At 41.4% G+C, this 23,234-nt stretch overlaps 1 protein-coding gene across 19 annotated transcripts in view; it reads left to right on the forward strand.

Moving 5' to 3' along the window:
* LOC140485969 (uncharacterized) overlaps positions 1–23,234 on the forward strand; it is a 208,805-nt gene that overhangs the window by 133,187 nt on the left and 52,384 nt on the right. For 16 of the 19 annotated variants that reach the window (XM_072584407.1, XM_072584420.1, XM_072584411.1 and 13 more), the window contains 6 exons: positions 675–722; positions 2,259–2,306; positions 6,294–6,326; positions 17,998–18,045; positions 21,076–21,123; positions 23,187–23,234. In XM_072584407.1, coding sequence (XP_072440508.1) covers positions 675–722; positions 2,259–2,306; positions 6,294–6,326; positions 17,998–18,045; positions 21,076–21,123; positions 23,187–23,234 — 273 coding nt within the window. The remainder of the gene's footprint in view (positions 1–674; positions 723–2,258; positions 2,307–6,293; positions 6,327–17,997; positions 18,046–21,075; positions 21,124–23,186) is intronic. The other 3 variants (XM_072584413.1, XM_072584415.1, XM_072584422.1) reach the window with 3 other exon arrangements.

The raw sequence follows: 23,234 nt of genomic DNA on the forward strand, positions 1-23,234 counted from the left end.
AGCTCTTCAAGTAAACAGAATCTATGTGCCTCATTTGTGTTACGTTTCAGTAACTCATGACTTTTATTACATGATGTGCAGTGGATTTCTCCTTTAAACTAAAAGCAGAACAAGGGAGAAACCAGCATTACCAAGCTTGAAGGTTAAGGAGAATTGCTGCATATAAAGGATAACAGCAATGCAGAACTTCCCACAGTGCAGAACCTGACAAAACTAGGATTTCCTTGTAAACTGCATTTCAGAACTAAGTCATATCAGCCCTATCTAAAAGCCCATTTCAAATTTGAATGACTGACAGCAGTCAGCCTCACGCTGAACCACTAGAAATTGTATCTAACTTAAAATAGCAAAGACATTACAAGCTGCATGCAAGAACAGCATAGAGCAGACAAGAGAACTCATAAGTTTCAAGCCAATAAACAGAAAAGGAACAGAAAGTACTGTGCTGAAAGTAAAGAGGGTTGGACCTCAAATCCAGGAGAATTAACTTGAAGGACATTAATCTCCTATGATAGGTCAAACAGAAAAAAAGACATTTTACAATAAAATGATAAGTAGATCGTTCTGTGAAAATAAATGCCTGTTCAATAATGCATGGACAATTTACTAAGTAATGTCTAGGACACAGTGAAGCTGGTGATTGTCTGATCTGAAATCATGTCCTTCTCTTGCAGTGAACATTACGACAAACACTGAGACATCACTTCCACAGATAACAACAGGTACTGAAAATGTGCTGTTTGGAAATATTTTGAGTGTAAGAAACGTGTTGAAATTCTGAATCATTCAGAACTGCAAGAAACACCTAATATATTTTATCAAAGATCTGCTGGATTAATCCCATTCTGCTGCTCCTCCCATATAAACCTGGAAATTACTCTTTCTCCAGTATTTATACAATGCCCTTCTAAATAATTACTATCAGCACTACTCTCATCAACTCATCATGTTGTGCATTTCAAATCAGATCATATTTTTTCATCAAATAGGGCAGGTACTGGAAATGTGATTTGAGCTGAGGCCCGTCACAACATTGCAAAACTGGTGTTAATTTACCACTTCAACAGATTTAGAGCTTGCACTATCAGATTGAAACATTTAAATTCCTCAACTGGTTTTCTTAATCACTAACATTGGGTGGTTAAAAAAAAACACCACTTCACCAGATTTCCCACTTTGAATGTCAAGATGAAAATTAAGCCTATTTGATCTGACTGCTTGTTATCTTTCACAAGAAATGCCTTTACCAAGATGACCATTTCACCTGGGGCCAGTAATTACAAATAGGTGATTGAGAGATTTTGAAAGTTGATTTTGTACATTAATGAACAAATGTTTGTTTCAATGTCCGTACAAATGTAATTGAGCTCCTTCTCACTAAGGTGCATCAACTGACAAGATTATGCTCACTCTGCCATTCATGTCTCCTTTAAGATACATGATGACACAAAAGGAGGACTGAATAAAGAATAATTGTTTGATCTAATTGCCTTAATTATGGCAATCTCAAACTGGCCACTCAGAAAAACACTACTGTAATTTCATCAAAAAAAAGATTAGTTAACTAAGATGCCTTTTACAACCTGTTGTGGTAACTGTCACTTTATAATTGATAAATGGTGGTTAAACAGTCAATTCTCCTCATGTTACCAGTGACAACATTATTACTGGGGAGATAAGCAACTCTTTGAATTAATGATTAAAATTTCTGAGCTTATTTCTCTTTAAGCTATGTCTCAATACTGAATCCCACAACTTCAGAACCTAATGCATGATGTTTAGACTACATTTTCCTTACATTCTCCACCCAGCTTAAGTCTTGGCTTGTCTGTGTCCTGATCACTTTTGTTCTCAGTCGAGTTCTCTCCCTTCACACCTTAATTTGCACCCATTTTGTGGCTCTTTCTCACCTCCATTATCATGAATAATCCCTTTGTCGTTTGCACTGTGCCTCTACACCATCCATTCTCTGCCTCTGTCACAAAAAATACTTTCCAATACCTTTCAGTTCTGAAGAGGAGTCATGCTGGACTCGAAATGTTAACATTTTTTTTCTCCAGCATTTCTGTCATTGTCACTTTGAGCTGATTTAATTTAAAAAGGATTCAGAAGAAATGATCTGGGTTTATTCAACTCAAATATATAATGGTTAGCAATTAAATCCTAACATGATTCCAATTCTTTGTACAAATACGATGCAATGTTATGGACAAGGTTAGGCTAATCGACTAATCTGAAACAGGATACTTTCCTTGCAGTGAACAACAGTCTTGCAGATGGAACATCCACTACACAGAACACAACAGGTACTAAAATCAGCTTTTTGAAAATAGTAAGGATATAAGAAATCTGATGTTGTAATTGAGCGCCACAGAAAATTATTCATGTTTCAGCAGACAATCATAAGGTGGCTATTTAGCTCTTTATGTCTTGTGCTATTCAATTGGTCTTACTGCCCAGCTCTTTCCCAATAAGCATGCGCATTTCTCTATTTGAAGTATACATTACAGTACGATTCAACCTGCTCCAATTTTTCATTCACTTCGGTATAAACAATAACAACTGATTGAGCATTTTCTTCTCAACCCCCGCCGTTTGGACTTTTGCTGATTATTTTAAATCTGCATGGCCCAGATACCTACGATCTGTCAGGCATCACTGATGTGATTTTGCCTCTGGCAAGGTGTTTACACACAATACTTACTTCATTACCTGGTGTGCATATTAAGATATTACATCTCCTAATTGGTCAGCAGAACCTCTTTTCCTAATCCTAGCTAAGTTGTTGGCATCTACATGGACTATGACAACCTTAACCCCCCACCCCACGCCCCAATCCCAAGTTCCTACTCAGCTGAGAAGATATGTCCTTGGCATCAGGCAGGCAAACAGCCTTCAGGGTTCTTTGCCTTTCCTGTAGAGGACAATATCCATGCCCTAACATGGTATCCCCCTACTAATACCACATTTCTCATGTCCTGCCTCACTTGAATAGGACTTTGGAATATGGTGCTGTGGTCAGTTCACTCATCCTCCCTGCAGTCTCCCTGTCCACACTGAGAGCAAGAAACACATACCTTTTAGAAAAATGGCCGAGGCTTCTCCAAAGCTAAATTTTAGATCCTCATACCTGCCTGACTCCCAGACATATCCTCCTGTTCCTGACCTTAACCAAATTTGATGCAATTAAAAATCTCTCTCCTGAAATACACTGTATTGGTACCTCACTCCCCCTCCCTGACCTGTCACAATGTCTCCGGTTTAGCCTCATGACTGTCATCTTTGAGCTGATGTTGCTGGAGCAGCCAACAGTTGCTGCAGCTGTGGCCACTGGATTGCACCAGCATCCATCAGCTCCCACATACTACAGCTGCAATGCATTACCCGCAGAGTTATTTCTATCCTATTTAGTTAATTCATTTGGATGTTAAATATTTTTTCAATGTCTTTAAATTGTACTCTTCTGCAGCAATAATGTATTCTAATTTAAACCATTTGGCCAATCAAAAAAGACATTGAAAAAATACCCAGCATCCTGTTTTCCTGTAGACTCACCCTTTAGCTCCGAAGGGGTCTGGGATAATATTAAGGTATTAGGTTAAAACAGAGGTGCATGCTTCCAGTAAAGTGTTGTGCTTCAAATGATTCAAAGTAAGATCGAATATGTGACTTTAATATTCAGAGATTCTTTGTTAAAAATGCACTGCCCTGGCTTGGGTTTGATTTATTGTTGTCACATGTACAAAGATAAAGTGAAAACGGTATTTTGCATGATTTACAGGCAGATTGTACCACACAAAATGCATTAGGGTAGTAGAGGAGAATGCAGAACAGAGTGTTACAGCCGCAGAAAAGGAGCAGAGAGAGAGATCAGAATTAGCAGTTGAGAGGTCTTTTCAAAAATCTGATAACAGTGGGGAAGAAGCTTTTCTTAAATCTGTTCATATGTGTATTCAAACTTTTATATCTTCTGCCATGATGCAAGAGGACAGAAGAAAGTATAACCAAGGCTGAAGGTGTCTTTGATTATGTTGGTTGCTTTCCTGATGCAGCAGGAAGTATAGATGGAGCCAATGGATCAAAGCTAGCTTGCATGATGGGCTGGGCTGTGTTCATGACTCTCGGTAGTTTATTGGTCTGGGAAAGAGAAAATGCCATACCATGTTGTTATGCATCCAGATAGGATGCTTTCTGTGATGCACCTATAAAAATTGTTAAGATTCTGTGTGGACATGCGAAATTTCCTTACCCTCCTGAGGAAATATTGGCATTGTTGTGCTTTCTTGACCATCATATTGACGTGGGTGGACCAGGACAGATTGTTGATGATTATCACTCCCAGGAACTTGACACTGTCGACCATCTCCACCTCAGCACCAGTGATACACACAGGGATGTGCCCTCCACTCCACTTCCTGAAGTCAATGACCAGCTCTTTTATTTTGCTGTCATTAATAGAGAGATTGTTGGCTTTACACTAAGTGTAAAGTGCCGCAAAGCAAATCTCTCTCCTGTATTCTGTTTCGCCATTGTTTGAAATCTGACCTAACGTGGTGGTGTAATCACCAAACCTGTAAATGGAGTTGGGTGGAATTTGGCCACACAGTTGTGAATTTATAAGAAGTATATAGGGGGCTGAGCATGCAGTTATGTGGATTATGGTGAAGGAGATTAGATTAGATTCCCTACAGTATGAAAACTGGCACTTTGGCCCAACAAGTCTACACCTACCCTCCAAAGAGTAACCCACCTAGACCCATTCCTCTTCATTTACCCCTAACTAATTCACCTAACACTATGGCCAATTCAGCTGACCCGCACATCTTTAGACTGTGGGAGGAAACCAGAGCACCCAGAGGAAATCCATGCAGACACGGGGAGAACGTGCAAACTCCACACAGACATCACCTGAGGCAGGAATCGAACCCAAGTCCCTGCACTGTGAGGTGGCAGTGCTAACCACAGTGCCATTGTGCCACCTAGATGTTGTCGTCTATTCTTACTGATTGCAGTCTATGGGTGAAGAGGTTGAGGATCCAGTTACAGAGGTAAGGAGCAAAGACCTAGGTCTCAGAGATGGGTTTGTTTGGAATTATGGTGTTGAAGACAGAGCTGTAGTCAATAAGTAGGAGCCTGACAAAGGGTATCCAGATGTTCCAGGGGTGAGGGTAGGCTCGGGGGATGGCGTTTGCCATGGATCTGTTGTGGCAGTAGGTAAATGGCAAAGGATCAAGACTCACCAGATGCTATTGGGACAGGTGACATTAGTTCACTCAGCTTCTGTTCAAAGCAAGCTGAGAAAGCATTGGGTTAGGGTGTATTGTTGCCCGTGATTCCATTTAGCTTTATTTTGCAGCCCATTACATTGTGAAAGCCTTCATGTAGACTGTAGTGGTTTAAGAAGACTGCTCACCATCACCAACATCAAGGACAATTAAGGATGGTCAATAAATACTCAACAAAGGGCATACACCATGCACAATTATAAAAATAAATCAAACCTACCTGGCTGTAATCATTTCACAGGGAATCCCTTTACAAATGTTACCACCTGTTCGATAATTGATTTATACATTTGAATATGAAGAAAGCTATATATCAATGGACAAAGCTTGATTTATTTTACTATTTCTATGAATGCCTTTGAGTTCATTCTCTCACCAGGAAAAATAAGTGGCAAATCCTTCCCCTTAATTTTGCATTTCCTCATCTCCAGTAAAGTTCACAATGATGAATAGTGAGAGTAATAGTCAGATCATATTGTATTTTCACACCCCTTATCACTGGTGCTAATGCATTAGGAAAACATCAATGAATGTGAACCACAGAAGCAAGCTGTCACCTGCTCATGACTGGCTTGTACTGACACCAACAAAGGAAACGGTCCATCAGTGTGAGTTCATACTTTCTTGATGTTTGGAGGTTTCTAGGTAGATATCTGTTTCTCTGAGCATTGTTATTCACACAGTTTTAAATGATAAGATTAATGACTTTTAGAATTAATGTTAATATTACCAGACAATGTTTTGGCTGATTACAATTGAAAATTGATATTTGATGACTGGGAATAAATGTGCCTTCCAAACAGCACAAACACACTTGTTTGAGGAAATGGGACAGAACACACAATTACATTTATGAAAAATTGAAAATTTTACTATCTAATCTTTTGGAACTTCTTTTTGTGAAAACAGTTTACCGGTGCCCTCATGTGTGGCTGATTCATAAAGTAATGTTGCAGACAGTGTGAGGCTATTGATTTTCTGATCTGAAATCATGTCCTTCTCTTACAGTGTACACTACACCATCACCACGGAATACAACAGGTACTGAAAATATGCTCTTTGGATTTATTAAGAGTGTACGAAACCTGTTGATGAAACTGAGCAATTCAGAACCACAGGAACTCCTGATTTGTATTGTTTTCTAATCAGATCTGATAAGAGGAGACTGTCCAGTCCATTATGTCCCCTCAGTTTTTGAAAGAGCTGCTCAATTATTCTCTACTGTTTCCACATTGATCCAAAAGCAAAGCATGTTGATAATCACAAAGGTGAGGTGGAATGTAGCGAATGCCTTTCTTTTGTCATGTGGTTTTAGGGCCACACCCAAGAGTTTGGGTTCAAGACAGACTGGTTGAGAAGGCAAGTTAAGAACTTTATCTTCAGGCTTACTGTTCTGTAGAACTGTTTATTGCATATTAACAACATGGCTTACTAAACATGGTAATCTGTGAGATGCTAAATTCTAACCTTACCTTTACATTGTTAAGAGACTGTTACGTACGTGTGCTTCTCACCTCAAAACTATACTTATTCTAACAAACCCACACTGTGCTACTTACACCCAATGGCGAGCCACTCAGTTCAACTGCACTGAATACAAATCAAGTCTATCCAACCTTTCCTGATAAGTCAGCCCACTCATTTGAGGTATCAGTCTAGTAAGTCAAACTCCAGTAAAGCCACCTCCAATGTATTTACAACCCTCCTTAAGTAAGGAGATCATAACTGCACACAATATTCAAGATATGGTCTCACTAATGTGTAAGTGAAGCATAACACCCTTACTTATTTTACACAATCAATTCGACTTGAAAATAAGAATTGCATAGCATTAAACCTTTAATTGCTTGCTGTTCCTGCATACTAACATTTTGTGATTCAGACACTAAAACATCTAGATCCCTCTGCAATTTACAATGCAGATGTTCTCCATTTGCTTTTAATATGCTTTTTAAAAACTTCTTGCTGTCCAAGTGAACAATTTCACATTTTAGCACATTTGCATTTATTCCAAATGCCAAATTTTTGCCTCACTCAAACTAACCATATCTGTCTGCAATCTCCATATGTCCTCTTCGCAACATATATTCCAAATTATCTTTATGCCATCTACCATGCATCTCTTCATCTTGGTTACTGATGTAATTTGTAAGAAATCTGAGGCCCCAGCACAGACCCAAACAGAACTGCATATATCGCATTACTGCCAAGCAGGAAAAGAGCCATTTATGCCTATTTCCTGTTTTCTGCCAGCCAGCCAGTTTTCTATCCATGCCAATATGTTACTCTCTACACAATAGCCTTTTTTTTGTGTCACCTTGTCAAATGCCTTATGGAAATCCAAAGATAGTACATTTTCACATTGCCCCTTATTCACATCACAGGGATTTCAATATGATTTCCTCATCACAGTATCATGGTGACTTTTCCCAAATGCCTGAACCTTTTTGGGGGTCAAGTAATAGCCTCCTTAATGATCAATTCTAATACTTTCTCCACAACAGACCTCAAACCAACTGGCCTGTAGCTTCCTGTTTTCTGACTCCCTCCCTTCTTGAATAGTAGGGGTTATATTTGCTACTTTATGGCCTAATGGGCACTTTGCTCAATCTAGAGAACTTTGGAAAATTAACAGCAACACATCTATACCTGACTAGCCATCTCTTTCAAGATCCGAGGACAAAATCCATCAGGGTCTTGCAACTTCCACATTGCAACTCCATTGATTTGCTTAGTACCACTTCCCTACTGTAATGTCATCAAGTTCCCCACTCCCTTCCACCTCCTTGTTTTTAGCTATTATTGAAATGTTTTTGTGTTTTATATAGCAAAGTCAGTAGCAAAATGTTAGAGTCAAAGAGTCATCGAGATGTACAGCATGGAAACAGACTCTTCGGTCCAACTTGTCCATACCGACTGATATCCCAACCCAATCTAATCCTACCTGGCAGCACCCAGCCCATATCCCTCCAAATCCTTCCTATGCATATGCCCATTCAGATGCATTTTAAATGTTGCAATTGTACTGGTCTCCACCACTTCCTCTGGCAACTCATTCCACAAATGCACCACCCTCTGTATGAAAAAGTTGCCGCTTAGGTCCCTTTTATATCTTTCCCCTCTCACCTTAAACCTATGCCCTCCAGTTCTGGACTCCCCTAACCCAGGGAAAAGACCTTGTCTGTTTATCCTATCCATGCCCCTCATGATTTTGTAAACCTCTATAAGGTCACTCCTCAGCCTCCAAAGTTCCAGGGAAAACAGCCCTAGCCTATTCAACCTCTCCCTATAGCTCAAATCCTCCAACCCTGGCAGCATCCTTGTAAATCTTTTTTGAACCCTTTCAAGTTTCACAATAGGAAGGAGACCAGAATTGCACACAATATTCCAACAGTGGCCTAACCAATGTCCTGTACAGTTGCTGCATGACCTCCCAATTCCTGTACTCAGTACTCTGACCAATAAAGGAAAGCATACCAAAAGCCTCCTTCACTATCCTACCTACCTGTGACTCCACTTTCAAGGAGCAATGAACCTGCACTCCAAGGTCTCTTTGTTCAGTGTAATGACTTATACCATTAAGTGTATAAGTCCTGCTAAGATCTGATTTCCCAAAATGCAGCACCTTGCATTTATCTAAATTAAGCTCCATCTGCCTTTTGTCAGCCCATTGGCCCATCTGGTTAAGATCCCGTTGAAATCTGAGGTAACCTTCTTCGCTGTCCACTACACCTCCAATTTTGTTGTCATCAGCAAACTTATTAACTATACCTCTAATGCTAACATCCAAATCATTTATACAAAAATGATGAAAAGTAGTCGACCCAGCAGCGATGCTAGTGACACTCCACTGGTCACAGGCCTCCAGTTTGAAAAACAACCCTCCACCACCACCACCCTCTGTCTTCACAGTGCCAGAGACCCGGGTTCATTTCCCGCCTCAGGCGACTGTGCGGAGCTTGCACATTCTCCCCATGTCTGCATGGGTTTCCTCCGGGTGCTCTGGTTTCCTCCCACAGTCCAAAGATGTGCAGGTCAGGTGAATTGGCCAAACTAAATTGCCCGTAGTGTTAGGTAAGGGGTAAATGCAGGGGTATGGGTGGGTTGTGCTTCCGTGGGGTGGTGTGGACTTGTTGGGTCAAAGGGCCTGTTTTCACACAATAAGTAATCTAAAGATCTAATATTGATCACCAGTCTCCCATGGGGAACCTTGTCAAATACCTTACTGAAGTCCATTTTGATCACATCTACCACTCTGCCCTCATCAATCCTCTTTGTTGCTTCTTCAAAAACCTCAATCAAGTTTATGAGACATGATTTCCCATGCATAAAGCCATGTTAACTATCCCTAATCAGTCCTCGCCATTCCAAATACATGTATATCCTGTCCCTCAGGATTCTCTCCAACAACTTGCCCACCACTGACGTCAGGCTCACTGGTCTATAGTTCCTTGGCTTCTCCTTACCACCCTTCTTAAACAGTGGCACAACAATTGCCAACCTCCAGTCTTCCGGCACCTCGCCTGTGACTATCAATGATACAAATATCTCAGTAAAAGACCCAACAATCACTTCCCTAGCTTCCCACAGAGTTCTAGGGTACACCTGACCAGTTCCTAGGGATTTATCCATTGTTATGCTTTTCAAGACAAAAACCACTTCCTCCCCTGTAATATAGACATTTTTCAATTTCCCTACATTCTATTTCCCTACATTCTATATCTTTTTCATCTGCCATTTCCTTCTTATCTACTATTAACTCTCACAATCCAGAGGGCTAACACTTACATTACTTCCTCTTTTCATTTCTAATATCTTTGACAACTCTTGCTATCCACATTTACATTTCTAGCTAACTTCTTCTCATGGTCTAATTTCCTTCTCATGATTAAACTTTTTGTCATTCTTTGCAATCATCTGGCCTGCTATGAAAAGTAAAGATAAAGTCACCACCATCTCACTCGAGAGCAAGATGATTTAATCTGAGGGTCACCACACTTCAGGTGAAGAGAGAGGTTGAGGAGGAGGATCCTTCATGGTAACCTCAGCCAGTGTGGGAACTGAACCCACACTATTGGCATCATTCTGCATTGCAAACTGACCATCCAGCCGATTAAGTTAACTTGGCATAGGTTTAGGGTGAGAGAGGAAAGGTTTAAAAGGGACCTAAAGGGCAACTTTTTCACGCAAAGGGTGGTGCGTGTATGGAATGAGGAAATGTGGAGGCTGGTACAATTACAATATTTAAAAGGATTCTGGATGGATATATGAATAGGGAGGGTTTGCAGGGATATGGGCCAAGTGCTGGCAAATGAGACTAGATTAATTTAGGATACTGGTCGGCATGGACAAGTTGGACTGAAGGGTATTTTTCCATGCTGTGCAGCTCTATGATTCTATGACCCTCTGCTTCTAATGTTTGTGCAATTGTATGCTTTTTTCCTTAAGCTTGATACTTTCCTTAAATTCTTTGGCTAACCACAGTTGGTTAGAATATTTTTTTCAAAGTAGGAATACACTTATTCTGGCTATTTTGAAAAATCTCCTTTGATTCTGCCATAACTTTTCTTTTGACCTATCCCCTAGCCTACTGTTACAGCTCACTTTAGTAACTCAGCATTTAAGCCCACATTGACGCACTGCTTAAAATGTCATTCTTCTGACCCACTGTTCAGATTGGATGCCTCATAAATAGACATTGATTGCAGCCTTCATTTCCATAAATTCTCACAATAATCAAGCTCTTACAGTCAGTGTCATCTGAAAACTGCAATTTATAATGCTGAAAAGGCATCATGGTGTGGGCCCTGAATCACATTTTGCAGCTTGGGATTAATTTGCCACTTTGGCAACTTTCAAGAGCTTGCTTTATCAAATGAAAAATTTTAAACACCACAGGTTTTTGTAGTTCTACTGAGTTTGGGCTGTTTTACAGAAGGCCACTCCACTAGCTTCACTTTCATATCAAAATGAAAGCCGACCAGCTGTAACTATTTGTCACCCTTTACCAGGAATTGGCTTCTCAATGCTACCCATCACCTTGACAAATACTTGCAAAAAAAGTATTTAAAGTTTGGACTGAAAAGTTGTACATTAAAGGAAAACATTTGTTTTTATTTCCATGACAGAAGAAATGTATTTGACCTCTTCTCACCAATGCATAGTGATAATCTTTTCCCCACTCTTTGACTTTGCCATCATTACCCCCTTTATGACAGACAATGATATAGAGGGAAGGACTGGATAGAGAAAGTAATTGTCAGATCTAATTGCCTTAATTGACACACATCCTTTGTTACTGACACTGAAAATACAGAAGAGTACAAATTCAATTTCTCCAAAAGGAAAAGGATGAGTTAATTATTTGTTAAAAGATGTTTTTTTTAACCACCAGATAGAGAAAAATTGCAGGCATTGTTTGTGGCTTTGTAAACGATACTTACAATAAAGAGGAATCCCTCTGAACATTCTGATTGGCATAGTCTTTAATGGGAAGGTCAGTGACAATTAGAATTAGTTCTAAGGTTTCTGAAAGTATATCTCTTTGGGTTGATTTTAATTTATGTGGGGTTGGAAAGAACAGTCTGATTCTTCTCTAATAATTAAAAAGTTCACTAAAGCTGCCTCTGTCCACAATTTATTGTCATAGATAGGTTTAAGCTATAGATTACCTGATCTGAAGTTATGTACTAACAGCAAAGACCAGTTTTGCTGATGTGGCATTATTTTCAGAATCCATTAGATACTGAAAAGATGGTCTTTGAAAGTATTAAGAATGAGATAAACTGGATATTGAAATTGATCTGTTCAGAACCACAGGGAGTTCCTGATGTATTTATTATACACTGGATTAGTGGTGCTGGAAGAGCACAGCAGTTCAGGCAGCATCCAACGAGCAGCGAAATCGACGTTTCGGGCAAAAGCCCTTCATCAGGAATAAAGCAGTGAGCCTGAAGCGTGGAGAGATAAGCTAGAGGAGGGTGGGCGTGGGGAGAAAGTAGCATAGAATACAATGGGTGAGTGGGGGAGGAGATGAAGGTGATAGGTCAAGGAGGAGAGGGTGGAGTGGATAGGTGGAAAAGAAGATAGGCAGGTTGGACAAGTCCGGGCAAGTCAAGGAGACAGTTACTGAGCTGGAAGTTTGAAACTAGGATGAGGTGGGGGAAGGGGAAATGAGGAAGCTGTTGAAGTCCACATTGATGCCCTGGGGTTGAAGTGTTCCGAGGCGGAAGATGAGGTGTTCTTCCTCCAGGCGTCTGGTGGTGAGGGAGCGGCGGTGAAGGAGGCCCAGGCCTCCATGTCCTCGGCAGAGTGGGAGGGGGAGTTGAAATGTTGGGCCACGGGGCGGTTTGGTTGATTGGTGCGGGTGTCTCGGAGATGTTCCCTAAAACGCTCTGCAAGGAGGCGCCCAGTCTCCCCAATGTAGAGGAGACCACATCGGGAGCAACGGATACAATAAATGATATTAGTGGATGTGCAGGTGAAACTTTGATGGATGAGGAAGGCTCCTTTAGGGCCTTGGATAGAGGTGAGGGAGGAGGTGTGGGCACAGGTTTTACAGTTCCTGCGGTGGCAGGGGAAAGTGCCAGAATGGGAGGGTGGGTCATAGGGGGGTGTGGACCTGACCAGGTAGTCACCAACACTTTCCACTCTGACCTTAAATTTATCTGGACTATCTCTGACACCTCGCTCCCCTTCCTGGACCTCTCCATCTCCATTAGTGACGACCGACTTGACACTGACATTTTTTATAAACCCACCGACTCCCATAGCTACCTGGATTACACCTCTTCCCACCCTATCTCTTGCAAAAATGCCATCCCGTATTCCCAATTTCTCCGCCTCCGCCGTATCTGCTGCCAGGAGGACCAGTTCCACCATAGAACACACCAGATGGCCTCCTTCTTTAGAGACCGCAATTTCCCTTCCCACGTGGTTAAAGATGCCTTCCAACGCATCTCGTCCACATCCCGCACCTCTGCCCTCAGACCCCACCCCTCCAACCGTAACAAGGACAGAACGCCCCTGGTGCTCACCTTCCACCCTACAAACCTTCGCATCAACCAAATCATCCACCGACATTTCCGCCACCTCCAAAAAGACCCCACCACCAGGGATATATTTCCCTCCCCACCCCTTTCCGCCTTCCGCAAAGACCATTCCCTCCGTGACTACCTGGTCAGGTCCACACCCTCCTACGACCCACCCTCCCATTCTGGCACTTTCCCCTGCCACCACAGGAACTGTAAAACCTGCGCCCACACCTCCTCCCTCACCGCTATCCAAGGCCCTAAAGGAGCCTTCCTCATCCATCAAAGTTTCACCTGCACATCCACTAATATCATTTATTGTATCCGTTGCTCCCGATGTGGTCTCCTCTACATTGGGGAGACTGGGCACCTCCTAGCAGAGCGCTTTAGGGAACATCTCCGAGACACCCGCACCAATCAACTAAACCGCCCCGTGGCCCAACATTTCAACTCCCCCTCCCACTCTGCCGAGGACATGGAGGTCCTGGGCTTCCTTCACCGCCGCTCCCTCACCACCAGACGCCTGGAGGAAGAACGCCTCATCTTCCGCCTCGGGGCGGCACGGTGGCTCAGTGGTTAGCACTGCTGCCTCACAGCGCCAGGGTCCCAGGTTCGATTCCAGCCTTGGGCGACTGTCTGCGTGGAGTTTGCACATTCTCCCCGTGTCTGCGTGGGTTTCCTCCGGGTGCTCCGGTTTCCTCCCACAGTCACAAAGATGTGCAGGTCAGGTGAATTGGCCATGCTAAATTGCCCGTAGTGTTAGGTAAGGGGTAAATGTAGGGGTATGGGTGGGTTGCGCTTCGGCGGGGCGGTGTGGACTTGTTGGGCCGAAGGGCCTGTTTCCACACTGTAAGTAATCTAAAAAAAAACACTTCAACCCCAGGGCATCAATGTGGACTTCAACAGCTTCCTCATTTCCCCTTCCCCCACCTCATCCTAGTTTCAAACTTCCAGCTCAGTAACTGTCTCCTTGACTTGCCTGGACTTGTCCAACCTGCCTATCTTCTTTTCCACCTATCCACTCCACCCTCTCCTCCTTGACCTATCACCTTCATCTCCTCCCCCACTCACCCATTGTACTCTATTCTACTCTCTCCCCACCCCCACCCTCCTCTAGCTTATCTCTCCATGCTTCAGGCTCACTGCCTTTATTCCTGATGAAGGGCTTTTGCCCGAAACATCGATTTCGCTGCTCGTTGGATGCTGCCTGAACTGCTGTGCTCTTCCAGCACCACTAATCCAGTATTTGGTTTTCAGCATCTGCAGTCATTGTTTTTACCGTATTTATTATACAGACAGGACAGAAAGAAGCTGTTCTGTCAATTGTGTTTCTACAGCATTTTTGAAAGTGCTACTCCACTATTTACACTCTTTCTGCTCTTTCCACATAAGACCTAGAAATTTCTCCTTTAACCATATTCATCCAATTCCCTTTTGAGAGTTACTTTCAGACCTGCTTCTACCAACTCATTATGTAGTGCATTCCAGATGATGGACAGAATTTTACCCATGTGATGTATTGAGAATAATGGAGTTTGAGATGACCACATGGGGCAAAAGTGAAAAACAAATCCATCTTCTCAATAATGAGAAATTTGCCCAAATCAGTCCTCAAGCCTTAGATGCTGATGTCAGAATCTAACTCACGAGTGAAGGCAAACTAATTTCCATGCATTTTGCATCTCAGTAGTGCCTTAGCCCACTGTATCACCATCATAATTCTAATCTAAATCTGAAAGAATTGCGGATTCTGTAAATCAGAAACAAAGCAGAAATTGCTGGAAAAGCTCAGCAGGTCTGGCAGCATCTGTGGAGAGAGACCAGAGTTAACGTTTAGGTTGAGTGACCCTTCTTCAGAACTGATGGTAGGTTCTGAGGAACGCTCACTCGACCCGAAACTTTAACTCTGCTTCGTCTCCACAGATGCTGCCAGACCCACTGAGCCTTTCCAGTAATTTTTGTTCTTGATACTTCTAAGCTTCCTCTCCTTGATCAAGAAACAAAAGTGTGCAAAAGCTCCAACAGTAAACGTGATGTGGGAAGATACTTAACTCAGTGAGTATTTGGAGCATGGAATGCACTGTCTCGAGGTTTGACGGGAGCAGATTCAAATGAGTTATTGAAAAGGGTATTGATTAATTATTTGGATTAGAATAATGTACAAGGATAGATGTAAAAAGCAGGACATTGGCAGGAGGTAATGATGGTCATTTGAAGAACTGATGTAGAATGGCCAAATAGCTTCCTTCTGAATTGTAATTTTTCTGTGATTCTCTGTTTTTGTAATACAACATGGGTACCTGACAACTTCTCTCATCTGCATCTATTGCAGCTCACAGATTGGTTTTGCTGGCTGTCTCATGTCTTAATATATAGGACTACTTCTTGTGCACAAGGTGTTACAGTAATGAATGGCTTCAACCATTTACTTTGGAACTAAAGGACTTGCGGCTTTTGCCAGGTCACTTTGCGTTCAGGGACAGCCTGGCATCTCACTATTGAGGCAGAAGTTTTCACACTGACATGTTCTGGGTCTTAGTTTTCTTTTTAACATACAGTGCCTTTAGTGCTTACTCAGAAGTAACCAGCCTCTGAGGGTTCACTTGCCTTTTTAGTGCAGAAGGAGAGGCAGACTGCTGTTAGCGATGGGAACGCTAAACACTTTATTAGGGGGCAGAGGGTGGATATGTCACAATATGGTATCATGTCATCATTAGAGCTGCAACATATGCCAGCAGATTTAGGTGGCAATCACATTGCGTGAGCTTGAAGTAGTTGGCAGATAATCATAGGGGAGCAGTGCTTAGTGGAGTTGGAGTGATATACAGTCAATCAAGGGTTGCCATCACAGTCAGTCCATAGGGGTTGGCCATGGTTAGTGAGGTGCTTGGTCCCAGGTAATTCCAGAGATCCATCCCCTTGCAATCCATGGATTGGGACACAGTCAGTTCTCAAATTCAAGTGCAAACAGAACAGGGCATGTAGGATGACATTGAGAGATCAGTCACTAATTGTCAGGGGCCTTTTCATGGTACAATCCATGGTGGCCTGAGAAAAGCAGGCAGCTCAAGCCTAGGGATGAATTTCACTGATTTGGGTCACTGAGGGAATTGTCACCGTGATAGGGACATTTGAAGTAATAAGGTGAGTCCACTTGTTAAATGGGAGAAACTAGAAGCTCTCAATATGGAGGTTTAAGCAAATCATTGACTCTCTGGCCTCTACATGGGGACTAACAAAGGCATCCTATGGACTATGCAACTTTTTGAACTTTGGGGGGTAAAGTGAACACATGAATAGTATTGTAAATGTACTCAGACAAGGGGAGGTGAAACGGTCTTCAGGGCATTGGAACAGCAGCACAACAAGGAATATGAGAAATTATGGAAAAGCCATGGGGCTCGAGTGGATTGTGCAGGTCACTCTGCAATGACCTTAAAATTACATAGCTATGAAACCATCAGGGAGGATATGACATCTGAATGTGTGTGGTGCAGCCTGTCATGACAACCACGGGTTTTTGCGAAGTCTGAGGAAGATGCTTCGACCATTGGCAACCCTTCAATGCTTCAGAGAATGTGCAGACTGTTCAGGTGTGATGATACATGTGAACAATCTATGTGGCAGGTTGGAGAGTATAAGTGAGCACATTATCAGTGCATCCTGTCACGGTCGACAGGATTCTACCTCCGAACTAGAACTGAAGGTCTGAGGCTGATACCCTCTCAAAGTTCCCTGGATGCCGCTAGCTTGCCTGCATAAGAGCAGAATAGAAATGTGGACCTCTCAGCCCAGTTGTGGTCCAGTCTGTCCTTCAATGAGACAAAGAGATAAATTCAGTACATTAGAAGTACCTGCAATAGCACTTAGTTATCATGCATGACGAGAGAGGTGGTAAGACCTCCTCAATGAGTGAGTGGTACATGTAGAAGATAGGAAGGGTTAGTATTTGTTAAGAATGAAGTGGGTGAGAGACCTTGAGTGGACATGATGCATGTGATGATGAGGGTTGTAGTCCATCATCTTTGGTAAGGATGGCCTCTTTCTACATCAGCTAAGAGGAGGTCTGACCCTCACTTCTTCATGCCATCGACCAGCACATCAAGATCCATCCCAGGAAATGTGGACCCAGCTGAGCTTTTCTCAGGGTCATCTGTTCACAATGTAGGGGCAACACCACAGCCTGAGGGGCCATGTCTGGCCTGCAGTATTGAAAGTGGTGTCAAGCTGGTCCTTGAAGAGAGTCTCAGACCTGGAAGCTGGAGGGCTGTGGAAGTGGCAAGAATTTCTCGGCAAGAGATTCAGCGGCTGCACTTGCTTTAACAATGAGGTGAAAAAAGTGCAGAATCTTGTGAGATAGCTCAACCCAACCCATGGAAGTCGTTGTATCATGGAACCTGCACATCATCACATTTTAATAGCAAATTCCAACCAATAAACCTAATTTGAACTCAGAATAGACTTTAATTCCAATCAGCAAAGGCAAACTTGATTTGAAGAGCCTCCCTAATGAAGGAAATAGTTTATAACTCACAAACAATTTAATGTTTAACATTCTGATCCTGACACTTCTTATGAAAGCAATCTCCCTGTACCTAACTGTGAGTAATTTATAAAGTAATGCCACAGAGAGGGTTTGGCTGTTCATCATCTGATTTCAGAATCATGTTCTTCCCTTACAGCAAGCACCATGACTACTAATGAGACATTATCTGCACAGAAGATAACAGGTACAGTGCTGTCAATATGCTGTTTGGAAAAAGTGGTTGCTTGGATTTTCCACAGGCCAGATAGTCCTCCCTGCAGAATATTTGGGAAGAGTACATTGAGTTCCTGTGGAATTCCTCATTTAGGGCATTCTGAGGGAATGGCCTGGGAGAGTGAAGATCCTAAAGGGTCAGTCACCTGCACCTGAAGCCGTCCAAAAATATCCATTTAAGCCAGAGAATCTGGAGGGCTGCTCTGCAGTTAGGTGAATAGTTATTTTGGAAAAAGAAATATGCTATTAACTATCCAGTCTAACACCTGGGTAATAATAAAAGTGACCCCACCAACTTACCACACAACCCCAATACCCGTCCATTGATCCCTCACTTTCCTCATAACCTCCCCACTCAACTCGGGGTCCAGCACCACTACAACCCTAGCCACCATGCCAGAAATCCACCTGCACCTTGGAACCTAACGTACACCCTTCACCTCCTGGGACTGAAACCCCTCCCTCGCTGGACCAAATATCACCTGCTGTTCCTGACCTACAGTAAACACTCCATCATGCTAAACCCCCATCTTCTCCTTCCTTTGCTTTAGGCACCCTACGCATCTGATGTCCTACCAATCTGGCACCCTGCGCTCCCCACCCCACACAATTGGCATTTTACTTACCTGGCACCCTGACCCCACAGTTACCTTATGTACTTAACCTTTCACAAGAGCTGTCAAAGTTGTTGTCTGTGGTGCTGGACATTTAAATCTCAGAATACTTTGAGAAAAGGGGCATGGTTTGACTTTACCCCCAGCTCACCTGCACTACAAGGGATCTGTCCAATTCAAAGTACACTCGCATTTCTGGAGGAGCCTTGATCAATATGCCTGTAAATACAGAGCTCTTTCTTGTGGTAAGAACTTCAGAAGGGAATGGCAATTTGACTCTGATTGTTATCTGCTACCCAGAGAAATCTGGCCCATTAAGAATTGAAGTAACCTGCTGAAGTTATACTGCTCAGAACCACAGAAAACACTCGGTGTGCTTTATTATTAAATCAGACAGGAGTAAAGATGAATGTTCAGTTCATTGAGCCGCGACAGATTTTTCTGAAAATGCTACTCAATTATTCTAACTTTCCTGCTATTCCCACATAAACCTCCTTCTCCAGTATTTATTTCTGTTTAACAGTGTTTTGATTGTACTGGACAAGTCAGATCAAAAATAAAAAAGAGGCTTGATAGAACTGAAGTTGGATATTTGCAGTGTTTAACATGGTGGTTAGTCACTGAAACATAGTCACACAAGACTCCAGATGTTTTTAACAACAAAACATACTTATATTACACAAAAGAAGAAAACAAACATTGTTTGGATCTGTCTAACTGTGTATATTATATATAAAACTAAGTATTAAGCTGTTTCCAATACTGTCCCCTACAGAAACTCAATCCCAGAGCATTATCACTTCTATCTCAGTTTTTTAAATCGTTATTTAATTCACTTTTCCCTACTTTTTTTTTCCCTTTGGATTGCTGAGACCATTTTAAATTATTCTTTTTGCATCTGCTGACAGAAATTTTTCACAAAGCTGATAGCCTATAATCTCCTAGTTCTAGTAGTGTGATGCCTTTTTATCGAAGCTGTTCCATGTTAGCTGAGGTGACTGGTTTCCCTGAACCAGCCTGTTTTTCTTCCTGCTCTAAAGTCAAAACGAAATGCACACTGATCTGTTTACTCTGCCTGTCATAGACCCAGCAGTATAAACATTTCATTCATTAACAGTACAGTTGTCTGCTATGCATTTAACTCAAGTCACTTGCCTTCTTAGGCCTATTTAGATCACTTTCCAAATGACTTTTTGACTTTCATGAGACAAATCAAAATCCATTTATCTTCATTTTTAAAAAATCCCAACAATAATGATAAAGTTATACATGATTATCACAACATTTACTGCCAGGTATGCTTCTGTCAAATCATTATGTAATGCACTCCTGGTTATATCTGATATTCCCATCAAAGAGGACAGATGTTGGAAATGTGAGTTCTGAGATGGTGGTTTTAGTTGCTAAAACTCGCGATTAGTGTCAGAATGATAGTGCAGTGAAGTGAACCTCAATGAAAGGGTTAGTGGGGGTGGGACGGGCTTGTGAGGAAATTTGTCAACCACTGAGCTAGAGAACTTGTCCTATCCATTTGGTTTTCTTACCTCCTGACATTGGACTGGTTTGTACACACACCACTTTGCCCTGTTAGCTCCATTGATTTTCAAGCTGGAAATCTACCATGTGCATTCTAACTACTTATCATCTTTTACCAACATCAGAATCCAACCTGGGACAGGTAACTTGCAAATAGGTGCTTGAGGTATTTCAATTTTGAAAGCTGTACAGCTGTACATAATTGGATAAATTTGATTTTTCTTTTCCTGAGTGTACAATGGTTTTGAAAGCTCACAATGCTCACTAGTTGGCAAACTCAGCCCAATCTGTTAATTTCCCATCAGTATCTCTTTTTAAGTTGCATAATAATACAGAGGGAAGCACTACATAGAGAGACTAATTGTCAGATCTAATTGCCTAATTCTCACACACCCACTTTGTTGGTCCCAAATGCAGAAGAACACCAAGACAATTTATCGTAACAAAATGATCAGTTGAATGTCTTTAATATATGCTTAAATCTTGTGGAGGAGGCTGAATATCAAAGTGAGTCTTACTTTGGCAGATTTGCTGATAATACTCTGGGTGAATGATCATTTCTCTGAATATTATATGAACACAGTTTTAATGGGGAGATCAGCAACTCTTAGAATGAATATGGACATTTCTGAGATTATTTCTCTTCAAGCTAATTCCATTTTAAGCATGGACTCAGAAGGAATGGTCTAGATTTATTCATCTCATGAGAAGATGCAAAACTTTGTAATCAAATCCTTAAGCAGCTCACCGGCTTTGTAGAATGTACAAAGAAATGTTATGGATATAGTGAAGCTGTTGATTGATTGACTGTGCTGAAGTTATATCTGACCTGAAGCCCACTTTCCTTACAGTGTACATCATTACTATGAATAATACATCCATTGCACAGAACACAACAGGTACTGAAAATTTGCTGTTTAAAAATAGTAAGGATATCAGAAACCTGATGCTGAAACTGAGTATTTGATAACTTCAGGAAATTGCTGATGTGCTTGATCAGAGAATCATACAGGATAAAAGGAGACATAGACCATAAGTGTAGAAGACACGGGAGCAAAAGTAGGCCATTTGCTCCATAGAATTCAAAGAGATCTTGGCTGACCAAATAATTCCCAATTTCACTTTCATATCTTTTCCCCTTAACCCTTGATCCCTTACTGGTTAAAAATATGTCTTTGCCTTGAATATACTTCATGATCCTTGTGGTAATCTACTCCACAGATTCACTACCTTCCAAGAGAGTAAAGTCCTCCTCATCCCTGTCCTAACTGGTCATATGTGAAGTTAAAGCAAAAAAAGAAATTGCAAGAGAAACTCAGCAGGTCTAGCAGAACCTGTGGGAAGAAATCAGAGTTAATATTTCAAGCCTGGTGACTGATTAAAAGAGTCAGCAGACTTGAAACGTTAGCTGTTTTTTCAGCAATTTCTGTTTCAGATTTCCAGCTTCCATAAACATTTATTTGAAATTTTACTCTGAGATACCTTTGCTCACTCTTGCTATTCAATTAATTCCACCGCCCTGCTCTGTCCCCACAGACCTGCAAATGTCTCCTTTTCAAGTGTATAGTTAGAGTAGAATCAACTTTCACCAAATTTTCAATCACTACAACCTAAAAGATGAGATAAATTTACTGAGTAATTTCTCCTTAACTTACCTATACTGCGTTTTTTGTAATTCATTCTTGGCATGTGGGTGTCACTGGCCAGCCTAACATTTATTCCCTATTTCAATTTTCCCAGATGGTCTGTGGGTCTGAAGCCTCACATAGGTTAGACTGGATAAGGATGTTCTTCCTTAAGAGACATCAGTGAGTCAATAATTGACAATGGTTGTCATTAGATTCTTAATTCCATATATTTTATTGAATTCAAATTCTACAGTCTGCATGACAGAATTCAAACCTGGATCTCCCAGAACATTGCCAAGGTTTCTGGATCAACAGTCTAGTGATTAACACCACTCCACCGAATGTTAGTTATGTTAAATCTATATATTTTGGCTACCCTGCATCCTGTTGGAGATTATAGTTTCCTGCACTTACCTCACATGGACTGCAAACAGTTCAAGAAGGCAGCTCACTGTCACCTTCTCAAGGGCAGTTATGGAGGGGCAATAAATGCTGATTTAGTCACTGACATTGCTATGTCACACATTAATGTAAAATCAAATCAAACCTATCTATTTGGAGTCTATTTACACTGAATTGCCTTGCCAAAGCTATCACCTGATCTACAAGGCATCTCACAACCTTTTCATAATTTCCAATTTGAAAATGATAGTTATATGTTTCATTCACATTTAAGCAAGATACAAATGTCACTGTCTCACCATTTGCAATTATTGAAAAGTACTTCACTTGTCTGTACATCCATTTCCTCATTCCCTTTAAGTTTGGCAGTGTTGAATGGTGAGAGTAATAGTCAGATCATGTTGTCTTGCCACACCCCCTTATCTCTGGTACTACAGCATAATAAAAAGATCGGTATACTTAATAACACAGAAGCAAGTTGTCACCTCTCATGACTGGCTTGTACTACAGTAGCGAGGGAAAGACTCCATCAATGTGAGTTCACAGTTTCTAGATGCATGGAGATTTCCAGGTAGAGGTCTGTTTCTCTGAACATTGTCAATACACAATTTTAATTAGTAAGATTAATGACTTTTAGAGTTAATAATAATACATGTTTCTCCCTATTTTGGCTGACTACAGGTCAAAGTGGATGTTTAATCACAAAAAAAATGTTTAGTTGGAAATTAACATAGCTCCAAACAGCACAGACAAACATGTTTGAAGAAATTGGAGGGAACACCTGGATTACACTCATGAAATTGACATTTTTACAGGATAATCCTTAGGAACTTCTTTGTGAAAGTAATTTGCCTGTGCCCTAACCTATTTACAATTCACAACATAATCAAGATGTTTATTGTCTCATCTGAAATCATATCCTTCTCTTACAGGGATGACCACTGCTACAAATAGGACATCACCTTCACAAATCATACCAG

Source organism: Chiloscyllium punctatum, chromosome 15, assembly GCF_047496795.1.
Source record: "Chiloscyllium punctatum isolate Juve2018m chromosome 15, sChiPun1.3, whole genome shotgun sequence".
NCBI lineage: Eukaryota > Metazoa > Chordata > Chondrichthyes > Orectolobiformes > Hemiscylliidae > Chiloscyllium > Chiloscyllium punctatum.